Genomic DNA, 18,991 nt, shown 5'->3' with positions numbered 1-18,991 from the left:
CGCCGCCGCTTCCATCCGGTTAGTGGTAGCCCATTGCAACGCTACCCAGGCAGTTGGAACCGGGCAGGCATGGCGGTGGCGCTGCAGCATAGGGAGGTACCTGTAGTTATGCCGCTGGAGCGCCGACAGCCAACCACCAGCCTCGCCCTCAGCGCATCCGACACGCACCACTTACTTCTACTGCCTGTCCGCCCGCCTACCTAAGGTACCATCATCATCAACCTCCCTCCACTCATCAGCACTGGAGGCGGCTCATCACGAATAGACACCTGAGGTGGGAAGGAACCCCGTGAACGCGGCAAGTCTGGGAGTAAGTACTTAGTAGTAACTAACCTCAAGTTACTTGGTAGCATGTTCCAGGTTGCGCCCACTGCCTCACCACCATACCACCATGGACGCCTCACCTGCGCCGCACCGCACCGACACCACACCGACACCACATGGCATTCCCCCGCGCTGCGTGCCATTCATTCTTTTGCATGTTTCAGTGCATTGTTCGGTTGGATGGCAACTGACTCACTTGAAGAAAAACGTACAACACTACGAAGTCTTCGCACCCATGTGCCTACCTATCGTGAGAGCCCCTACCGGCTGCACCACAGGCACTCGATGCAAATCCATCCATCCGTAGCCGTACGTTCCTCAAGAGAATTGAATACGCGCATGCATGCATATGCGCAAATGCTCCTCAACTCCATCCAAACCGCGCCAATGTGCCAACTTTGAGAATGAAATCCAGATGCCAGTCCCGGCTGCGCCCGTTTGCCCGTCCGCGAGGAGGGCAACGGCGGGATATCGGCTCTGTGACAAACGCCATGATATGCAAATGCACTCCGGCCCAACTCACTCGGACTCCTCTTCCTCCGCATCAGTCGAGTCCAAATCCGACTCGCTCGACTCGTCGTCAGCGACCTCACCCTCCGCCACCTCTCCCTGTACCTCCGCGTCCGCTGCCTCCATTTCAACCTCCTCTATCAGGGGCTTCTTCCCGTTCATAATAGACATGGATGGCGCGGGCGCGTCTCGCAGGACCCTGGGGTCTATCACCTCATCCCATGGCACCTCCCGCCGCCCGTCGTCTTCGCCCGCTTCATCTTCGCCGTCCGAATCGGGCACCTCAAACTTGTCATACACGCGTTTGCCCGTCTCGGCATCGTAGACACGGTCCCTAACCTCGCGGTCGCGCATGGCGAGCACCGCGTGCAGCTCCGCCTCGTCGGTGCTTGCCTGTACCGTCCCTGTCAACTGCACAATCTGGGGCTGCCACCGTGTCGCCTTGGACAGGGCCATCTGCTTCCACGTCACCACCATGCCCTCCTTTGCCGCTCCGGCCGTCAGCGCGGGGAGGCTGCCGAGATCCGCCGGCAGAAGCGGCACATCGTCCGTCTTCTCCGGCCCCTTCTGGGCCCCCTTCGCCTTCTCACATGAGCCCTTCTGGCCTTGTGCAGGGGCTTCGGCGCTGAATGGCTTGAACCCTCGTCCGGGAGTGCGGCCCGTGGCACCACCGGCAAAATCGCCATCCTCGTAAAACACGGCAGAGTCGTCGTAGTAGTCCGCAGAAAACTCTTGTGACTGACGCTTGCGCTTTCCCTTGCCCCAGTGCCGGCCCTGTTGCTGCGGGTCCCATCGCTGTCGGAACGGGAATGGGGGCTCGCTCAGCACGACTCCCTCATGGCAGCACTCGACGGCCGAGTATGTTATGTGCTTTCTCCACTCTTCCGGATCCTCGTCCTCGCCCTGGGCTGCATCTATTCCCGCCTTGGCCTCCGCTATGCGAGTGTTGCTGAGCGGACGGACATCCTTCATCAGTCCCTGCTTGATCTTTTCCTCGTCCTCCTTGGACTTGGGCGCCTTGAGGCCCAACGCGCCGAACAGCAGTCGTCGTCCAGCACCCAAGTCGACACGGGCGCGACGCGACTGTGGCGTATCCTGTGTGGCGCCCTCTTGCGGTTCCTTTGCCATATCATGTGCCTTTGTTTGATCGTCTTGATGTTCCTGGGCACTTGCAGCCTTCGTTCCCTGCTCCAAGCTTTTGAGGAGCTGTTCCTTGCGCGCCTGCAGCGACAGCTCATTGAGCGCCGAGTCCGGCGTGTCCGTGCTGCCCTCCAGCGATTTCTTGTGCGCGACCAACTTTCGACGGCGGGCATTGCGCTTTTGTGTCTTTGTAAGACCGGTATGCGGAGCAGACTCGGCTTGCGCCGCTTCTGTATTCTCCTTTGGAGCGGTTATCGGTTCCGTGGAAAACATGGGATACACTTCGGCTCCCAGTGCCGCACTGGCATCGCTCGAGTCAGAGTCGGAATCAGAGTCAGAGTCAGAGTCAGAGTCAGAATCCGTATCAAACTCGGAGTCGGAGTCCGACTCTTCGTCGCTGTTGCTGCTATTCTCGGAATTGCCGTCTTTGTTAGCTTCGCTGCTGTCATCTTCGTCGCTGTCGACAGAGTCGCTCGTGTCCGAAGTCGATGTATCGTCCGAATCACCGGAATTATTGTCATCGCTTTCAACCTCCTGTATTAGCGGTCGTGCGGGGGGCTGCCCATTGGGAAGTGTGTCTCCATCATACACCGATGTATTCATCAGTTCGCCGAGCATCATCTCCAGAACCTTGTCGAGCGACAACGCCGGCTCGTTTGATTGCCGCAAGGCCTCGTATGCACGTATGATGTGGTTCTCGTGTCGCACAAGCTCGGCCTTGATGGCGGAGGCTGATGTAAAAGGAAATGCCGCCTGCAGAAGCTCCATCTCCTGCGCAGAAGCGTCCTCGTCAGGCGTCGCGTCGGAGGTCTCGTGTGCGTTATTTATGGCTAGGGTAGGGAGGTCGCCGGCGACGGCATTGTCTTGACGGAGGAGCGCCAGCTCTTCGGCCATGTCTCCTTCGTCTTCGAGATCATCATCCATGTCCTCATCGGCGTCTTCGTCGGCATCGGCAAAGGACTCGTCGTCTTCTGATGACTTGTTAAAACTGTCAAAGGGACCATCAAATACCGAGGGATGCGTACCATCATCTTCGCCTAGCTCTGGCGCCTCCAGCATCAGCATCGGCCTCCCTTGACTGTCATCTTGTTCGTCCTCGTCATAGTACTCAATCGCGCGCCGTCGCTTTCGCGGAGGTAAATCGACCGACGGCCGATCCCGTGGAGTCCTCAGCCACGGCCGGCCAAAAGCCAGCCCATCGACGAGGTGCTTTCCGTCGGCAGAGATCTGATGCCGCCCGCTGAGTCGTCTCCGCTTGAGGTCCTCTCCCAGCAACGACCGGATGCTGGAGGAAGCCACCGACGGGTCAGCCAGGTCCCAACTACTACGTCGAAAAGAAGTGAGGGAACGGGGTGAGCAAACGTACACAATGTGGTCCTCATCCTTGAGAATCTGCTGCACCTGCTGGAAGTGAAGGCACTCGTAGCCGCGGCCGGCTCCATCCTTCCCCGCGGGCGCGACCAGCTCGACCGCGTAGTCCTCGAGTCCCCATTCGCCGCCCTCGAGGGGCACGACTTCGTTGATCTGCGCGAGGAGCTGCGCGACACTGAGATCGGCGGCGGCGCGGGCGCACGGCCAAACGAACTTGACGTCCGGGATGCCGTGGCGCTGGACCGTGACGCGCAGCCGGAGGGGGTCCTGCGACATGATGGCTTCTGTATCACAGGTGCATGGCTGTGGCGTGTGAATGAAAGAGGACAAAGGAGCGGTAGTCTATGAAAAGAGAGAGAGAGACTGGAAGCAAACGGGAAAGGGAGAAGACCAGCTGGCAGTGTGTCGGGCTGGCAGGTTGGGTTTGAAGGTGACCAAGTGACATGTGCGGGTGCGAGAGCTGCAGCGAACAGCCGTAAAAAATAAGGTGGGTCCATCGTCATTCACTGTTTGGCTCACCGAGCCTGTCACCGGGCACACCGAGCCACTCTATCGAGAACAACTGTCAACGGCAAATCCCATGCAAACGGGCATGCCACATAGGTAGATGCCTCATCTATCCAGGCTCTTTCAACGTAGACAAGCCTCAATATTTACCATGCATAAAGCACTCTCTGCAACGCTCGTACAAACAACAACGCCTTGCCGGGTGCCGACTAAGTCTCCATCGGACCCGCGCCATGATGAGATCAATTCCAAACTCCGAAACGTGCGATGCTCATACGTGTGACAGGCGCCAACCTCCTCATGACCCGGCCATATCTAGCATGTGACCCATTTTTTCGATCTGACGTCGTTAGCAGCGGGAAGCGAGCCTTTGAAAGGGGCATCTTACCTTTGTCTTCAAGTAGCCCTCCACCTCTTGGCTGCGGAAGCCACCCTTGCCCTTCCACGATAGCGGTACCATGGCAACGCGCTCCTTGACCACAACCTCACGGTTAGGGCCTTCGATGGCGCGGATCTTGTCTGGGTTGTTGGTCAGGAGGCGGATATCGTGCTGGCCGAGATCGAGCAGCATCGCCGTGGCCAGGCCATAGCTGCGCGCGTCGGCGGGATGACGCAGCAGCAGATTGGCCTCGACGGTATCGGAACCGAGATCTTGCAGGTTGTAGGCTTTGAGTTTTTCCCCGAGGCCTATTCCGCGACCCTCCTGCCGAAGGTAGATGATGATGCCTCCGGCCGTGTTGCCGGGCATGCCCATCAGACGAGCCGCCTCGTCTAGCTGCTCGCCGCAGTCGCACCTAGCGGACCACGCCGTCTCGCCGGTATAACACTCGGAATGGATTCGTACGAGGGGCGTCTCGGCCGACTGCTGAGCGGCGGGAGCATCCACGGCTTCCTGTTGAGGCGTCGCGGCCATGCCACTGGTCGTGCGACCGGGGAACAGACGCCCCGTATACGCACCGCGAACCATTCGGTCCATCTCAGTCTCGCCCTCGCGGGGAGCATCGAGGCTCTTGCTGCGAATGTGGTTGCCGAAGACAATGGCAAGGTGCTCCTTGGAGTCGACGTTGTTGGTATAGAGGTGGAGGAACATCTCGGTGCCCGCGACTGTGGGAATCCGCGCGCGCACAATGCACTGAACCTCGGGAAGGGTCTCGAGAAGGCGCGGCTTCTTGGTGCCGCAGCCGCCGGAGGGGATGGAGCTGTCGACGGGGACGCCTCGCGGGCCGGCCGTCGAGGGTGTCTGCGTGCCGGGGGTCTGAGGGGGTGTAAAGGCGGGTGAGAGGAGTGACGGAGGGGGCTGCGTGTGTGTTGGGGTGTGCGATTGCGACGGCGGCTGAGACTCCGACAGGGCCCGAGCTGCCGGCTGCCGGGACGAAGAGGACGGCTCCGCGCCGGCGTGGAGCGGTGATGGCAGCACAAAGTGGTCTACATCGTGACGTTCGTGGTGATGATGATCGGCGGCTCCCGTCCGGGGAGAGTAAAAGGATGGCAGCTGGCTGCTCGACTCGGCGCCAGCGTCGGACGGAGGGGGCGTGGTGTCGGACGGCATCTCGGGGTGACTGGCTGGCGAATTGCGCCGAGGGGTATCGTTGGAGGGTAACGGCGGGCCGCCCGGGTTCGAGCTCAACGAGGCAGTAGTGCGACGGGAGCTGCGTCAATCGACGAGTCGCATCGAATTGAGAGCTGTCTCTAAGAGGAAGGGGGGTTATTTGGCTGCGTCGCTGGTGAGCACGAGGACGAGGTCATGGAGGAGTCGGAAGACGGAGGCCGAGCATGTGGACGGACGGACGACTGGGGCCATTCATTCATTAGTCAGTGCGGGCAGCCGACGCCGCCTGCGCTGGAACACAGTGAAGGCAGGCGTCGCCGGCGGGCGCAACCAGGGCACTCCTCGGTACGGTGCGGCGGTGGAGATTTATTATGGAACCTCGGCGAAGCGCGCGGGGCAATGGAATTCCTCTCGTGGCGGGGCAGGTACTTGGCCTTTCGCCTGAGCTCACACCAAGACCAAGGTCACTGCTCCGGGAGCGGATTTGGTAAGGCATTGGAAATGCTTCACCAACACCTTGCCGGCGATGCATCAACGTCCAACACAGATGAGGCAAAGCCTGTGCAGTGTTTGGACGACTCTAACAATTAGGTTCTCATATTGTACGTCGGTTCATGCACTTTTGTAGTTGTCGCTTTGTAAGCTACATTGCAGAGGGGCCACTATTACGACCATTTGACGTCTACACTGATTGTCGCCTCGCCGACTGAGTGGCAGGAGCTTGCATTTGTTGAGGTCAAAACGGCTTCAACCGTTCAGGTCTGCAGCCGTGAACTACCACAGCAGCATGTTGAGGGCGGCCACATGACTGTTATCGCACATCGCATATCGCAGCATACGACAGCTCGCTGGCATGTCGCGTTGTCCCTACACGACATCTCGCCGTGAGACGTGAGACGTGAGATGCAGCGTGGACGAAAACGCATGAACCAACGGAGGTGGGACATCGCTCGTGAAGCGTCCGGTACTTGGCGCGGCAATTGGTGATGTCTCTCGCGCCGTTCATCTCAGCGACGCCAACGGGCGGAGGAACGAAGTGGCTGCTTTGGGTCGCGGCTGACCCGTCGCCTCGCAACAAAATCCACCGTGCTCAAAAGATCAAACTAGTAGTCTGCATCTATTGCCTTTGTGTTGTTGTGTTGAGGCATACTTGGGAATGGTTTGCTCTAGCGACTCGTGCTGCTTGCATGGGACCTCATGAGAGAAGCCCTTTGTCTAAAATTGGCAACATGTCTGTCGCCTGCAATTTGACCATGGCAGGCGCCCGAGACAAAGCACGGGGGGACTATATTGGCAGTTTTCTTTTTTCTTCTCTCACTTTTTAAAGAAGAAAAAAAGGCTTTGGCATTGCAGCAATGTTTCCTCTTCAGTGCATCATCTGAAACGGATCTATTGAACAGCATCTCTTATAAATGAGACATGTGGGTCACGGCACTTGGTGGCACGCATGGCACGCTAGTAAAGCTTGTGTTGCTCAACTGATGTAGTATTCAGGAGTCCATTCTGGCTGTGTCCAACACTTTCAAGTGTGTGTATGTACAGTCTAGAAGAGGGGAAGAAGAAGAGAAGTAAAAGAATCTAAATGGTATAAACAATCCTCGCTTGTTTTGTTGACCTGTTTCGTTTCAAATCATGCCGCTGACCCTGCAGTGCGTTTGTTGTTGGTGGCATGCCACGAGAGACGAACACCCCCCCATTTACAGGGCGGTGTAGACCTTGCCGGTGCCATACTCGACGTTCTTGATGGTGAGGCCGTCGGTGGCGTCCTGGGAGCCCAGCATGTGGGGGCACTGAGGCTGGTTGCTGGTGTTGAGGTCGAGGGAGCAGACCTCGTCGTGGCCGTACTTGCAGGTGGGGTCGGCGATGTTGACGAGCTCGGCGTTCTTGGCCACCCAGTTGTCGCCGCCGAGGCACGAGGCGTAAAAGTTCATGCTGTTGCCGGCGGACAGGGCCAGCTTGCCGTCGGTGAGGAGGTCCTTGCACTCGTCGCCGTCGACCTGCTCGTAGGTCATGGCGACGCCGCCGCCCTGCTGGGGGTTGGACGAGGCGCCCTCGCCCGAGACGAGGTAGTTCCAGGCGTCGTAGGAGATGTCGTGGGCGCCGCCCGACTGGTCGACGCGGAGGAGGTGCACGCTGCGGTCGCCGTTGGTGACCTTGACGCAGATGTTGTCGCAGGTGACCGACTCGGGCCAGTAGGCGACGCGGTTGGTGTCGAGCTTGCAGCCCAGGGCGCCGATGGACGACGAGTACTGCTCGTGGGGGGTGACGCTGATGCCGTTGCTGTCCCGCTTGGGGATGGAGGCGGCAGAGCTGAGGCCGGCCGAGGCGGCGATGACGGAGGCGACGGTGAAGAGCATCTTGATGGTGTTGGTTGGTAGTAGTAGTAGTGAAAGGATGGACTTGTCAAAAGTCGTAATAGTAAAGAAAAAAAGGTTGGTCAAGGAAGGTAGTGAAGATTTGTTGTATCAAAGGAAAGTGATGTGCTGCAGAGAGCGACTAGAGTAAGATACTCTGAGAAGGGAATGTGAGTTTGTTGGTGATGGACTGGAGAGAGAAAGAAGATCTTCCTTGGATCTGATCGACGAACGGGGCCTTCTTATACCCATCTGGCTCCCCCCTCCGCAGGATACAGATTCTTCGCCCGTGCCCATAGTACCTGCATACATACCATACCCTCCATCACAGTTTTCGTTGTGCGTGGCGGATCGTGCGAGTAAGGCGAGGGACGTGACAGCGACTTACACGCAAGCGCGCGCGTGGGGTTGTTGCGTGTGGGCTTGAAAGGGGAGGAGGTGAGGGGCGGGGGGCCAAAGCCGCCCCGCCGGACAGAAGAGGAAGCATCTTGTTGGTACCTGACTCTGTTGGTGGACCCAGGTTTGCCGTTGGGAAAGGGGGGGGGCTACGGGGTGCGAAGAAGCGGTCCCATGTGGCCGTTCCCCCACAATAAAGGGAATGATAAAGAAAGAGAAAAAAAGTCATGGTCACTGCAACACAGTCTCTCCCGGCAGGAGAGGCTCCAACGGGACGAACAGCTTCGAGATGGATGGTGGGGTCCGGCCAGTTGGCCGACTCAGTGTCAAGGCACCCACCACCACCACCACCACACCACCGAGGCACAGAGGAAACGGCCGATTGGATCGAGTCGAGCAAAACCTAAACCTAGCGGGGAATAGGCCCAGGGACCAGAGCAGCGGCGAGGTCCCGGGGGGGCAGCCATCCCATCCCATCCCGGCACGTGGAAGCCCAGGGGGATTGTGGCGGCACTCTGCTCTGCTCCCTGAAAACGGCCCGGCAGACTTTGTGCATGCGTACCTGCATGGAGGCGCGCGGGTGTGCGTTTCAGACCGGCCAGCGGCTCCTGCAGGAGGTGTCGGATAGATGCAGGGACGGCACATGCAGGCTGAACAGACCACAGGGCGGCATTAACTGACTGGTGTGTGTGTGTCAGACGGAAGGGGGGCGGCGACGACGACGGCCCGTTGGAGGGTGATGAGCCATGTCAGCGGGCACGGCAGTGACATGTATATTGCAGATGATGCGCGGCATGGGCCACGGACATGCCGCAGGCCTTGACCAAACGGCATCTGCCAGTTTGGTTTCTGTTGGGCAGACAGGAAACAAGAGCATGAAACAGCAGCCAACAGACTGGCAGCCAACTCGTTGGCGACCTCTCTATCTTTGTTCACCACCACCACCACCACCACCACCACCACGTCACTATACTTACACGTACTACGTTACCTGCCACTGTGGTAGGGCAAGCACTGCATTGCGTGACTTTGGATCGCTTTGGGCGCGTTCCGGAGAACGTCGGGCAGCCGTCCATGTTGCCCCCCATCTCCCTTTGACTCACACGTGCGAGGTATTGACTGCTGCTGCTGCTGCTGCTGCTGCCTTGCGCCGATGCGTAGATTACAAACGGCGGTGGCGACGGCCTAGGGTTGCAGTAGGAACGACTGTTGGAAGGGCCTGCCGGACTCGTCCCAACTCGAAAGCCAACGGGCGGGATTCGCGCAGGTTCTGCGACGAGTTTCTAGCGCGTCGGCACGCTGGAGTTAGTATTCTGGAGACTCTTGTGTCGGCGATGAATACTATTGTAGTACTAGTAGTACGTAGTCGTAGTCGCGGTAGTAGTAGAGACATGAAGAGTGGAGGACTGGGGGGTCCGGCCGCCTTCATCTTTGGGCGAGGTGGAGTGTGGCTTTAGACTCTGACAACTGACGTGGCTCGCAGACGTCTCTCGCAGGACCCAGCGCGCACCGCCTCATCACGGGATGGATAAACATGAATGGATGGGACCCGAAAGTACTGTACAGTATACGTACCTCCTCTGCCGTTCTTCCGTGGGCGGGCGGCGCTGCTGCCGTGGCCGAGGAGGTCCAGTCGCCCGGCTTCGGTGCCTGAGCGGCGGCGTCTTGGTTACGCGAAGTGAGGAAGAGGAGAGGGAGGAGGAGGAGGGTGTGAGGCACATTCACATTCACTGTCTCCGCGGCCCAACGCATGGCCGCGTAACGCCCGCGGCTGTCGTCCCGTCCCCTTTCGCCGGAAAGGGCAGCTGCCGCGGTCGTGGAACGGCCAGGACGTGTCGCCGCCCTCCCGCCCGCCCGTCTCTATGGAGGGGCCAGCCCCGAGCGGCGGTTATGGGAGCAACAGCACGACGGGCACTGGCGGTTGTTGGAGGCGACGACTCGAACCTTGGACGGTCGGCGACTCGGTCAACTCGGTGAACGACTGTCGGTCACCAAGGCCCTCTGGTTTGACAGGTGCTTCGATAGTTTCATCCCAGATGGCGTCGAAAGAGTCAGTCGCGCAACACCGGCCGGGGCAAGGGAATGTGACAGACAGGCGGATGCGGGGGGGGGGGACACGGGAGAATCCAGTCCCAGCCGGCGGCTCGCGCACGGCTCGACCCCATTTTCCGCATCGTGAGATCGCGGGGAGCCGAGCGCGCGCTCCACGATGCTTGAGCAGGCCAAGAGGAGACGATCGCACGATCCAGGCGCAGCACAGACCGCTGGGCCTTGAGAACTCTCCATCGTTCCCGCAGTGCGCGTGCACATCGACAGGCGGCCCGCACTCCGCTGCGATGACCCCAAGTCTTGTCGAAGAAAAAGTCTTCGTTTGAGTGGCGGGCTTTGGAATCATTTACTGTGCGTTTGTCTCTGTAAACAGTTTTGCCCAGGCGCATGTTTCGGCGGTCCAAGCCCGCTGTGCTTCTTCCTTGGCTTCATCTTGTCAGACGACATGGACAGAATCTTCCACACAGAGTTAGCCGACAGCCCCAACGACTGAAGCAGGCTTCCAGAAGATGCCCGAGCACTGCCTAGATGACCAGAAAGACCCTTCGATCGAGAGTCTGCGATAGGCTGGTGGGCCATAGTTTTGGGTTTTGCACCCAAGCGCAGGTAGCGGGATAAGAGGGGGAAAAAGTCAAAAAACTTTGCCGAGCTTCGACAGTGTAGGGTAGCCGGCTTTGTTAGTACAAGATTGGTTCTCTACTTGAGTCGTGCGCCGACTTGGCGTGCGGTGCAATGTACCACTGGCCAGTCTGCTCTGGCACGCGTGCTCGGGCGATGATGGCGATGAGAAACAAGTGCCACCTTTGTGTGATGGAGAGTTGCACGTGCCCATCGGCGACGTTGTTCAGAAGCCTTGTTGGTGTCGGTGCAAAACCCAACAGACGCTGGAAGCAGCACATTGTACGCTTCGCACGCGTTTAGACGGCGTAGCTCAGCACATGGCGCATGGGAGCATTCAAGGTTCGTCCGATAATACACGACATGAGCCGATAATAACAACATATCGATGTTATGCTTGGCTCATGATGGCAAGTAGCTCTTGTGCCAGCACCCAACCGTCTCACCGGTCGCCGCCGCCCGGTCAGGCTGCTCGGTGAGCGCCCCACCTCGGTGAGCGTCGCCCGCAATCGATAAGCACCTCTGCCAGAAAAATTTACCCTGGGCGGAACGAGCAGCGGCAGCGATTCGGGCACGGCAGCACCACACCCAGCACCACCACCACCACGACGCACGCCAGCGGCGCTCGACGCAATGCCTGCCGCCATGTCGCCCGAGCCGGCTGCGTCTGCCAAGGCGGAGAAGAAGCACAAGAAAGACAAGTCGGAGAAGAAGAAGAAGCGCGCCCGGGAGGAGGAGGGGGAGGACGCCGCTGCCGCCGACGGCGACACAGAGCGCCGGCACAAAAAGTCCAAGAGCACCGCCGCTGCCATTGCCCCGGATGCGGCCGATGCCCAACCGAGCAAAAAAGACAAAAAAGACAAGAAGGATAAGAAGAAGAAGAAGAAAGACAAGACGAGCAAGCTGCAGGAAAATGAGCTCGTGAAGGCGGAGACGGAGGAGCAGCAGCCCGAGGCCGAGGAGGCCAAGGCGGAGAAGAAGAAGCCTAAGAAGAAGAAGCACAGAGAGGCCGAGGAGGCTGCAGCCGAACATGAGCTGCCCGTCAAGGCCGAGGACGACACCGAGAAGAAACATAAAAAGAAGAAAAAGTCCAAGAAGCATGCCGACGAGCCCGCCGCCGAGCCCTTGACGACCGCGAATGCCGCGCCGACTGACATCGACACCATGGACATCGACCAACCCCAGGCATCGTCCGTGTCGCAGTCCTCCAACATCTATCAGCCACCCGACATGCCCGCCAATCCCCGCTTCCCCTTCTTTTCGCAGACCGTCTCTCTCTACGAGCCGCTATACCCGCAAGGCTGGGCGCAACCCGTCACCAACTCCAAGTACCAGCACCTGCAGCACCTCCAGAACAAGTATGTGCCCGCATTGCGCGGCGTGCTGCTTGACTATAAGAACGTGGCCATCGGGCCCGAGCCGGGACGAGACGGGGCGGCGACCGACGACGACACGCCGACGACGGTGCTATCACAGCGCGAGTTCGCCGTCGGGTTCGGCTGGATCACCGCCGACGTGGAGCTGTTCGTTCCCAGCCGTGGCGCGTGGATGGAAGGCAGCATCAACCTGCAGACAGAAGGCCACATCGGCGTCGTCTGCTTCGGGCGATTCAACGCGTCCGTCGAAGCGCGGCGGCTGCCGCCGTCGTGGCGGTGGGTGTCCAACGAGTCGGTCGAGGCGCACGGCTTCGAGGAGACGGCGTCGGTCATCACGGCCGACGACCACGGCGTGGTGCGCCAGGTCCACAGCACGGGCTTCTGGGTCGACGGCCAGGGCGAGCGGGTCACGGGCAAGGTGCGCTTCCGGATACGCAACTTTGACGCGGGCACGAGCGGCGAGACCAGCTACCTCAGCCTCGAGGGCACGATGCTGGACCGCGAGAGCGAGAAGAAGCTCGTCAAGGAAGAGGCTCGGGCGGCGCAGATGCGCAAGGAGAAGAGGGTCGGCGGGCGGGCCGTCGAGCGGCGCCGGGCGCCCGACTTTGCCATGACGCGGTTCGCGGCCGACGGCGCCGCCGATGAGCAGAAGCAGGGGGAGACACAGGAGCAGGCGGAGCCGGAGAGCGAGGAGCCCAAGCCCGAGCCGTGGACGGTCAGCCGCGCGCAAAGCGAGGAGGCGGATTGAAAGAGGGGTGCCATTCTGTTGGTTGGAGTCAAGCGGAGTATTGGAGTTACTACATGTGTCTGTTCGCATCCTGCGAGAAGCGTTCCGCGTCGCTACCTGTCTGCCTGAACCATACATATTAAAGAGCGGAGTAGTCGTCGAAACAAGTCCTCACAGAGACCTTTCAAAGACATGAATGAAAAAGAGTCGGTCGGTCGTGCGCCAGCGCCGCGCTCCACGAACAATCTGCGGTGGCTTGGGCGTGAATGAGTAACCAGACAAAATGAGAAAGAACAGCAACAACCTGTCCACGTCCATCAACATCTCCATCATTTCTCTCTCCCATCTGTCCCTCCATCAGCATCCCCATCATTTCTCTCCCACCTGTCCCTCCAGCAGCATCCCCTATCATTTTTCTCCCATCTGTCCCTTCTCCCCTCCCCCGCCCCCCTCCGTTCTCTTTCACACTGCCTCCGAGACTGCTCACACCAGCAACAAGGTCATGGGGGACATTTACATCAATCACGCCGACGCCCGCACCATGGGCTCCCACGGCCGTGCCACATTCCACAGATACACCTCCTGCGTACTAGCGGCGGGCTCATGCGCCGCCGCCGCCGCCTTGACGACGACGTGCTTGAAGATGCGCGGCGGCGGGGAGCCAGCCAGCAGAGACTCGCGGACCCAGCGGCTGCTGCTGCTGCTGCTGCTGCTGCTGATGAGGGCGGCGAGCACGGGATCGTCGGCGAGCCACGGAGGGATGCCGGTGCTGCCGCCGTTGTTGCTTGCGAGGGACATGGAGGAGGAGGAAGAGCAGTAGTATTCGTGCGCCGGGGGGTTGCGGCACGTGGTGGTGATGGTGGTGGAGGAGAATGATGATGGCGCTTGGGGCGCGCAAAAGGCAGCGACTTTGGCGCGGTAGGCGACTGGGTCGGCGGCGGCGAGGCGCGTGTTGAGGAGGAGCTGGAAGTGCGCGCCCTGGATGTCGATGACGGTGCGTGGCGTGGCTGCCGCCATTGTTGCGGTGACGATGGGAGTAGTAGTGGTAATCATGGCGTCAGGGTCGGCAACAGGGTCGGGGGCAACAACAGACGGCGGCGGCGGAGGAGGAGGAGGAGGGCCCGAGAGGACCCAGGTGTGGTCCACCAGGTCGCCGGCCGACTCCCAGCCGAGCCAGACGGCGGTGCCGCGGGCGGAAAAGTCGTGGAGCACGAGGCGGGCGGCGTCGTCGAAGGTGAGGGCGCAGTGCTGGCGCGAGATGAAGGGGCCTGATGATGAGCCGCTTGTCGCTGGTGGTGGTGGTGGTGGTGGTGCGGTGTCGACGCTGCTGCTGCTGCTGCTGCTGTTGGACGTAGGAGGAAAAGAAGAGGAAGAAGAGGGAAAGGAAGAATTAGAAGAGGAGGAGGGAAAGGAGGGCTGGTGAGAAAGGGGGCAGGTAGGGAGGAGGACGAGGTCGCATGCGGAGGGGTCGGTGCCGATGGTGAAGCAGCCCGGGTGCTTGGTAGTCTGAGAAAAGGACAGGCGCACGACGGCGTCAACGTCGAGGGGGAGAGGGTTAGGGGAGGAGGGATAGTGTTGCGCGGGGATGGATGACGACGACGACGGGCCACCGCCGCGGCGCAGAACGAGAGGCGCGTTGGGGGCGAGATGAAGAGCGCGCTGGGCGACGGACGAGGACGCCGTGGGGACCAACCAGGCGAAGGTGTCGCTGTCGTTGTCGTCGTTGATGGTGATGATGCTGCTGCTGATGGACATGGTGGTGGTGGAGGACGATGTATCTGCCCAAGGGTGTGTTGGTGTTGTGGTTGCGTGTAAGTGACGTTGTAAATGTATGGATACGTAAGTGAGTGTACGTCTCGGCGTCTGTCTGTATAAGACGATGCGTCTGTCTGTCTGTATGTGTGTGCTGTGTGTGTGTGTGTGACTTGTGGTTGATGCGCGCGACGTGTGTATGTGTAAATTGTACAAAGTACGTGTAGGTGAAGACGGCGAGAGCTCGTTGGCGGGTACACGAGAAGAATGAATGTGGTGGTAGTTGTGAGCAGAGTTGGGGGACGACGACGAAAAAGGCACCAACTAAAAGCTACTACGGCACTGGACTGAGAGGAGGGGGGGTATCAAATGTAAAGACCGAGCAAAAGACGACTTGGGAGAGGAGGAGTAAGAAAAAAAAACCAATAATAGTAGAATACGAATCTGACTTGCACTTGTTATAGAAGCGTCATGTGGGAGCAAGAGGCCGACGAGTGCGACTATATATACTTCGTATACTTGGTTACTTTTTGGCTACCAAAACAACAACACACACAACTCGGTACGGAAGCGCCATAGCGACACGCACTCACGTGCGTGAAAGGCGACGATTACGGGGTCCTTCAGGCTCGCTCTGAGAGGCAACACATGCAGAGAGCGAGGCAAGCCGCAAAAGGCAAATGCATGCATGGACACATCCGGGGGTGGGTGGCCGCTGGCCCGTCAACCAGCCAGCCCGGAGGCGACGCGGGAAGAGGAGGAAGCGCGTGTGAACCAACCATGCACGCGGCGGCCAACGCGGGCATGACACGCGAGAGCACCTGACGTCGTGGCTGGGCGGGCTGCGCACTCGTCGCTCGCGCGTCGTGAAAAGAGGAGAGGCAACCATGAAACGAACGTGCAGGGAGGGTTTGCGTGAATCGGGTGGCGGTGCGAGGCGGGGCGCCGTGCACGCATCCGGATTTTGTGGTGGCGGATTTACTAAACTACGTATTACAAGCCGTATTATACTGTATAGGGAGGATGCGCTGTCGCCAGCTGCGCTGCGCTGTGGACCAATCAATGCCGCCAGTTTGATGCCATGGGCCACAACAACGCGGCGTTTGGTCTGTGGCGGAGGAGGAGGAGGAGGAGGAGGAAGCGTTGTTGGGACTTTACAGCGGCGGGGCAGGCGTAGTAGGGAAGCGAAGCAGAGAGTGGATTGGGCTTCCCGAGTCCCGTCATAGCACGTAGGAGCGAGTTGTGGCGGATGCCCAGTGGTTGGTTGGTTGGTTGATCAACTTGGGTACTGTAGATTGACGTGGCGGGCCCTTTTTTTCCTTTTTTACGAAAACGCATCCATTATAGGCGCCGAAACGACGACGACGACTTCATCTTTTGATACTTGGAGGTTCGATTCAAATGGGTGCGTGGAGAGGCAGTGGTTTGGCTACGGCTGCACGGCCCTTCTGACGCCCTTGAAACCGTTTCTGTCCCTCACCCCTCGGTTGACTCGTCAGCGTCGCAACTTGTGCTAATGTAAACTGTATGCGCCCCTGATATAATAATGCTGTAAAAGATGGATGACCAGACAATGCACTCGGCCGTGGGTTTCCAGTCTCGGCCGTGACAACTACGACGACGACGATAACCAACTGCGCGTGTGCTTCGCCATTGCATGCAAGTCAACATGGGTACCACTCCTGATGCTCCTGTACACACTGCCCAACATGGCCCCCCCCGTTATTGTCGACATCATCACCACCCTCACCATCGTCAACATCATCATCATCATCATCCACATCACCACCACCACCACCACCATCCCCCCCCCTTCCCATCAAGAGTGCAGCTTGCACCCCACGCACGGCGCCGGCGGCTCCGAGCTGCCATACACATCGGGCCGCGCCTCGCCCGCCACGTTGAGGAAGCCCACGGCGCCCTTGTCGATGCGGAAGATGGCGTGGTCGACGAGCGTGTACGTGCCCGGCACCACGGCCTTGAGGTCCACAATGGTCGCGCCCCCCGGCGGCACCCCGACGGTCCCCACGAAGCGCCCCGGCGGGCTCAGCACGTCGCCGTCGCGGTACACGCGCCGGAAGTGGCTCCCGATGACGTGCAGCGAGCTCGTCAGGTTGGGCCCCGCGTTGCCGAAGAAGATGCGCACCGTCTCCCCCGTCCGCGCCTTGAGCGGCGCGTCCCGCGTCAGCGCCGACTCGCGCCCGTTGAAGACGACGGCGTTGGGCTCCTCGCGCAGGCCCTGCGGGTACGAGAACTCTACCGTCCCCGACGGCCGCCCCGTCTCCTCGTCCACCTCGGGCGGCTCGTGGTAGACCTCGCTCTGCATCACGTAGTATTCGCGGTCCACCTCGGGCAGGCCACCAGCTGAAGAACCCTGCCCCCGAGACTGCTCGTCCGCCGGCTGAACGTACATGAGCCCAAACATGCCGTTGGCGATGTGCACCGGCACCGGCGCCGCCGCGCAGTGGTACACGTACAGCCCCGGGCACAGCAGCCGGAACCGCGCCGTCTTGCACTCGCCCTCGTCCGCCGTCGTCAGCGCCGCCCCGCCCCCGGGCCCCGTGAAGGCGTGCGAGTCGATGTTGTGCGGGTTGCCCGTCTCGTCGCGGTTCGCCAGCCGCACCTCCACCACGTCGCCCGCCCGCGCCCGGATGAACGGCCCCGGCACCGTCCCGTTGAACGTCCACGCCTCGTACTTGTGCTGGTTCGTCACCTGCACCATCTTGGGCGACGTCGTGAGGTCCACCTTGACCAGCGCCGCGTGCGTCCGCGTTATCGGCGGCGGCACCGACGGCGCCGACGTCAGCACCGCGTGCTCGATGGGCAGCGTCGACACGTCGGCCGCGTTGGCCTCGAGCGCGTCGTAATAGGCGACACGTGCATCCACCTCCTCCCCGCTGGCGGCCGGCGATGACGACGCGGGAGATAGGGTCATGTGAAGCTAACGCCAACAGTTAGCTTTGTCTTTCTGCTGCTCCGCTATGGCCACGCGCCGCAGAGCAAATCGGTAGACGATGCTTTAAGTGGCTTGGTTCTCACCTGTTTGCTCCGCACGTCGGCCGCCGCATCGTGGGCCAGGTCCATGCGAGGCGACCGCGTCATGTAGAATGCCCCGACGGCCACGCAGGCCGAGGCCGCAAGAACCGGTGCGAGGCGCGACCTTGAAGGCGTGCCTGATGGCTTCGACGACGTGGTGACGGGACGAGCCCACCGAGGCCCTTGACGGTGTAAGGGTGTGACAGAGCCAGACACCCGCCATCTCGTCAGGCCGGCCCCTCGGGCGCCCAGCGCGACCATACTGGAGAGCTTCGACCGCGCGCTCATGATGACCGATGATTATGATCTGAGAGCAAGGATAGAAAGAAAGTCCGGAGGTGCGAGGTCGCGAAGGAGGTAGAAGCGACAGCCAAGTCTCCCACGTAGAAGATATGACTATGCGCCCTCAAGCCATGCCCCTCCATCACTGCCCGCCAGGCACCTCCAACGACGCCCCATCACATCCGGCGTCGTCGTTCTCGGGAATATGGACACGGAACCTGAGCGTCTTGTCTCCGAGCAGCGCATGCCGCATGCCCAGTTGGACAAGGAGTGGTCACGCAGACATGCGCCCTCCCGCACCTGCGCGCCGCCATGGCTGGAAACGCGCCCAATGACGGCAGATGAAAGAGCGCCGTTTTGGGACGGGGTGTAACACCACCACACAGCTGTTGCTGCTGGCTGGCAGGGCAGGCGGACGGATGTGGAAGGGTGGGGGATTGCCGAACCGCCGAAGCCCGCGTTAACCCCCCCGCGAGAGTAAGAGGAGGTAGGAGGAGGAACAGAAGGAGGAGGAGGAGGAGGAGGAAACGGGCCGCGGCGGCGGCTGACTTTGTCGTGATGCGACCACCGATTCTGCCGACGGAGCTTGAAAAACGGGTGGGGGGGCGGGAAGCCTTGGATGGACGGGCTGAGTTTGGGGTAATGCGCGGTGCACCATCCATCACGGTGACTGGCATGTCCGCTGGGTTGGGGCTGATGCGTCCGCGGAGATGCTGCAGCTGTGAACTGACAACCCAACGCCGCGGCTTATGTGATGATGTGCGCCGCCAGCATGCGAGCTTTGTCGAGCTGTCGTAATTCTTGTTGTCACGCGGGCCTTTGGCTGTTGGGGGTGTTTACGTTGTTCGTGGTTGCACAATGGGGTACTTCCCAGCTACGTAGCCGCTTGCGCGCGCGCCCAAAGCGGCCCTCAGTGCGAAACCGGACGTTCCATGTTTGGCTTGAGAGTCGGCGATAACTACGTTAGATACGTAATAAACCAAACTGCTTATGATATGGT

The 18,991-nt window shown here is 60.2% G+C and overlaps 6 protein-coding genes across 7 annotated transcripts; 1 reads left to right on the top strand and 5 right to left on the bottom strand.

Annotated features, from left to right (window-relative positions):
- Positions 1–843: 843 nt before the first annotated feature.
- Positions 844–3,621, bottom strand: JDV02_007244 (uncharacterized protein; the record flags this gene model as incomplete). The annotated part of the gene is made up of 2 exons (XM_047988718.1): positions 844–3,259; positions 3,341–3,621. The coding sequence occupies 2 exons, from the start codon at positions 3,619–3,621 to the stop codon at positions 844–846; spliced, it is 2,697 nt and encodes an 898-aa protein (XP_047844716.1).
- A 529-nt stretch (positions 3,622–4,150) lies between these two features.
- On the bottom strand, positions 4,151–5,401 carry RIB1 (GTP cyclohydrolase II; the record flags this gene model as incomplete). Its single annotated transcript, XM_047988717.1, has 2 exons — positions 4,151–4,192; positions 4,241–5,401. The coding sequence occupies 2 exons, from the start codon at positions 5,399–5,401 to the stop codon at positions 4,151–4,153; spliced, it is 1,203 nt and encodes a 400-aa protein (XP_047844715.1).
- A 1,697-nt stretch (positions 5,402–7,098) lies between these two features.
- On the bottom strand, positions 7,099–7,758 carry JDV02_007242 (uncharacterized protein; the record flags this gene model as incomplete). The annotated part of the gene is made up of 1 exon (XM_047988716.1): positions 7,099–7,758. One exon carries the CDS (start codon positions 7,756–7,758, stop codon positions 7,099–7,101), a length of 660 nt encoding a protein of 219 aa, XP_047844714.1.
- Positions 7,759–11,378: 3,620 nt separating this feature from the next.
- On the top strand, positions 11,379–12,942 carry JDV02_007241 (uncharacterized protein; the record flags this gene model as incomplete). The annotated part of the gene is made up of 1 exon (XM_047988715.1): positions 11,379–12,942. Exon 1 carries the CDS (start codon positions 11,452–11,454, stop codon positions 12,940–12,942), a length of 1,491 nt encoding a protein of 496 aa, XP_047844713.1. The 5' UTR covers positions 11,379–11,451.
- Positions 12,943–13,364: 422 nt separating this feature from the next.
- On the bottom strand, positions 13,365–15,589 carry JDV02_007240 (uncharacterized protein). The gene is made up of 2 exons (XM_047988714.1): positions 15,271–15,589; positions 13,365–15,182 (listed from the first exon to the last, which is right to left on the bottom strand). The coding sequence occupies exon 2, from the start codon at positions 14,674–14,676 to the stop codon at positions 13,444–13,446; it is 1,233 nt and encodes a 410-aa protein (XP_047844712.1). The 5' UTR covers positions 14,677–15,182; positions 15,271–15,589; the 3' UTR covers positions 13,365–13,443.
- Positions 15,590–16,467: 878 nt separating this feature from the next.
- On the bottom strand, positions 16,468–18,819 carry JDV02_007239 (uncharacterized protein). 2 transcript variants are annotated; one of them, XM_047988712.1, is made up of 2 exons: positions 17,713–18,819; positions 16,468–17,614 (listed from the first exon to the last, which is right to left on the bottom strand). In XM_047988712.1, exons 1-2 carry the CDS (start codon positions 17,995–17,997, stop codon positions 16,493–16,495), a joined length of 1,407 nt encoding a protein of 468 aa, XP_047844710.1. In that variant the 5' UTR covers positions 17,998–18,819; the 3' UTR covers positions 16,468–16,492. The 2 variants fall into 2 exon arrangements, with proteins under 2 accessions (XP_047844710.1, XP_047844711.1); XM_047988713.1 differs by having other exon boundaries at positions 16,468–18,819.
- Positions 18,820–18,991: the final 172 nt, after the last annotated feature.

The sequence above is a fragment of the Purpureocillium takamizusanense genome, chromosome 6 (assembly GCF_022605165.1).
Source record: "Purpureocillium takamizusanense chromosome 6, complete sequence".
Taxonomy (NCBI): Eukaryota; Fungi; Ascomycota; class Sordariomycetes; order Hypocreales; family Ophiocordycipitaceae; genus Purpureocillium; species Purpureocillium takamizusanense.
Note: the sequence above shows the minus strand (reverse complement) of the source record. Positions and strands in the feature narration are given on the sequence as shown.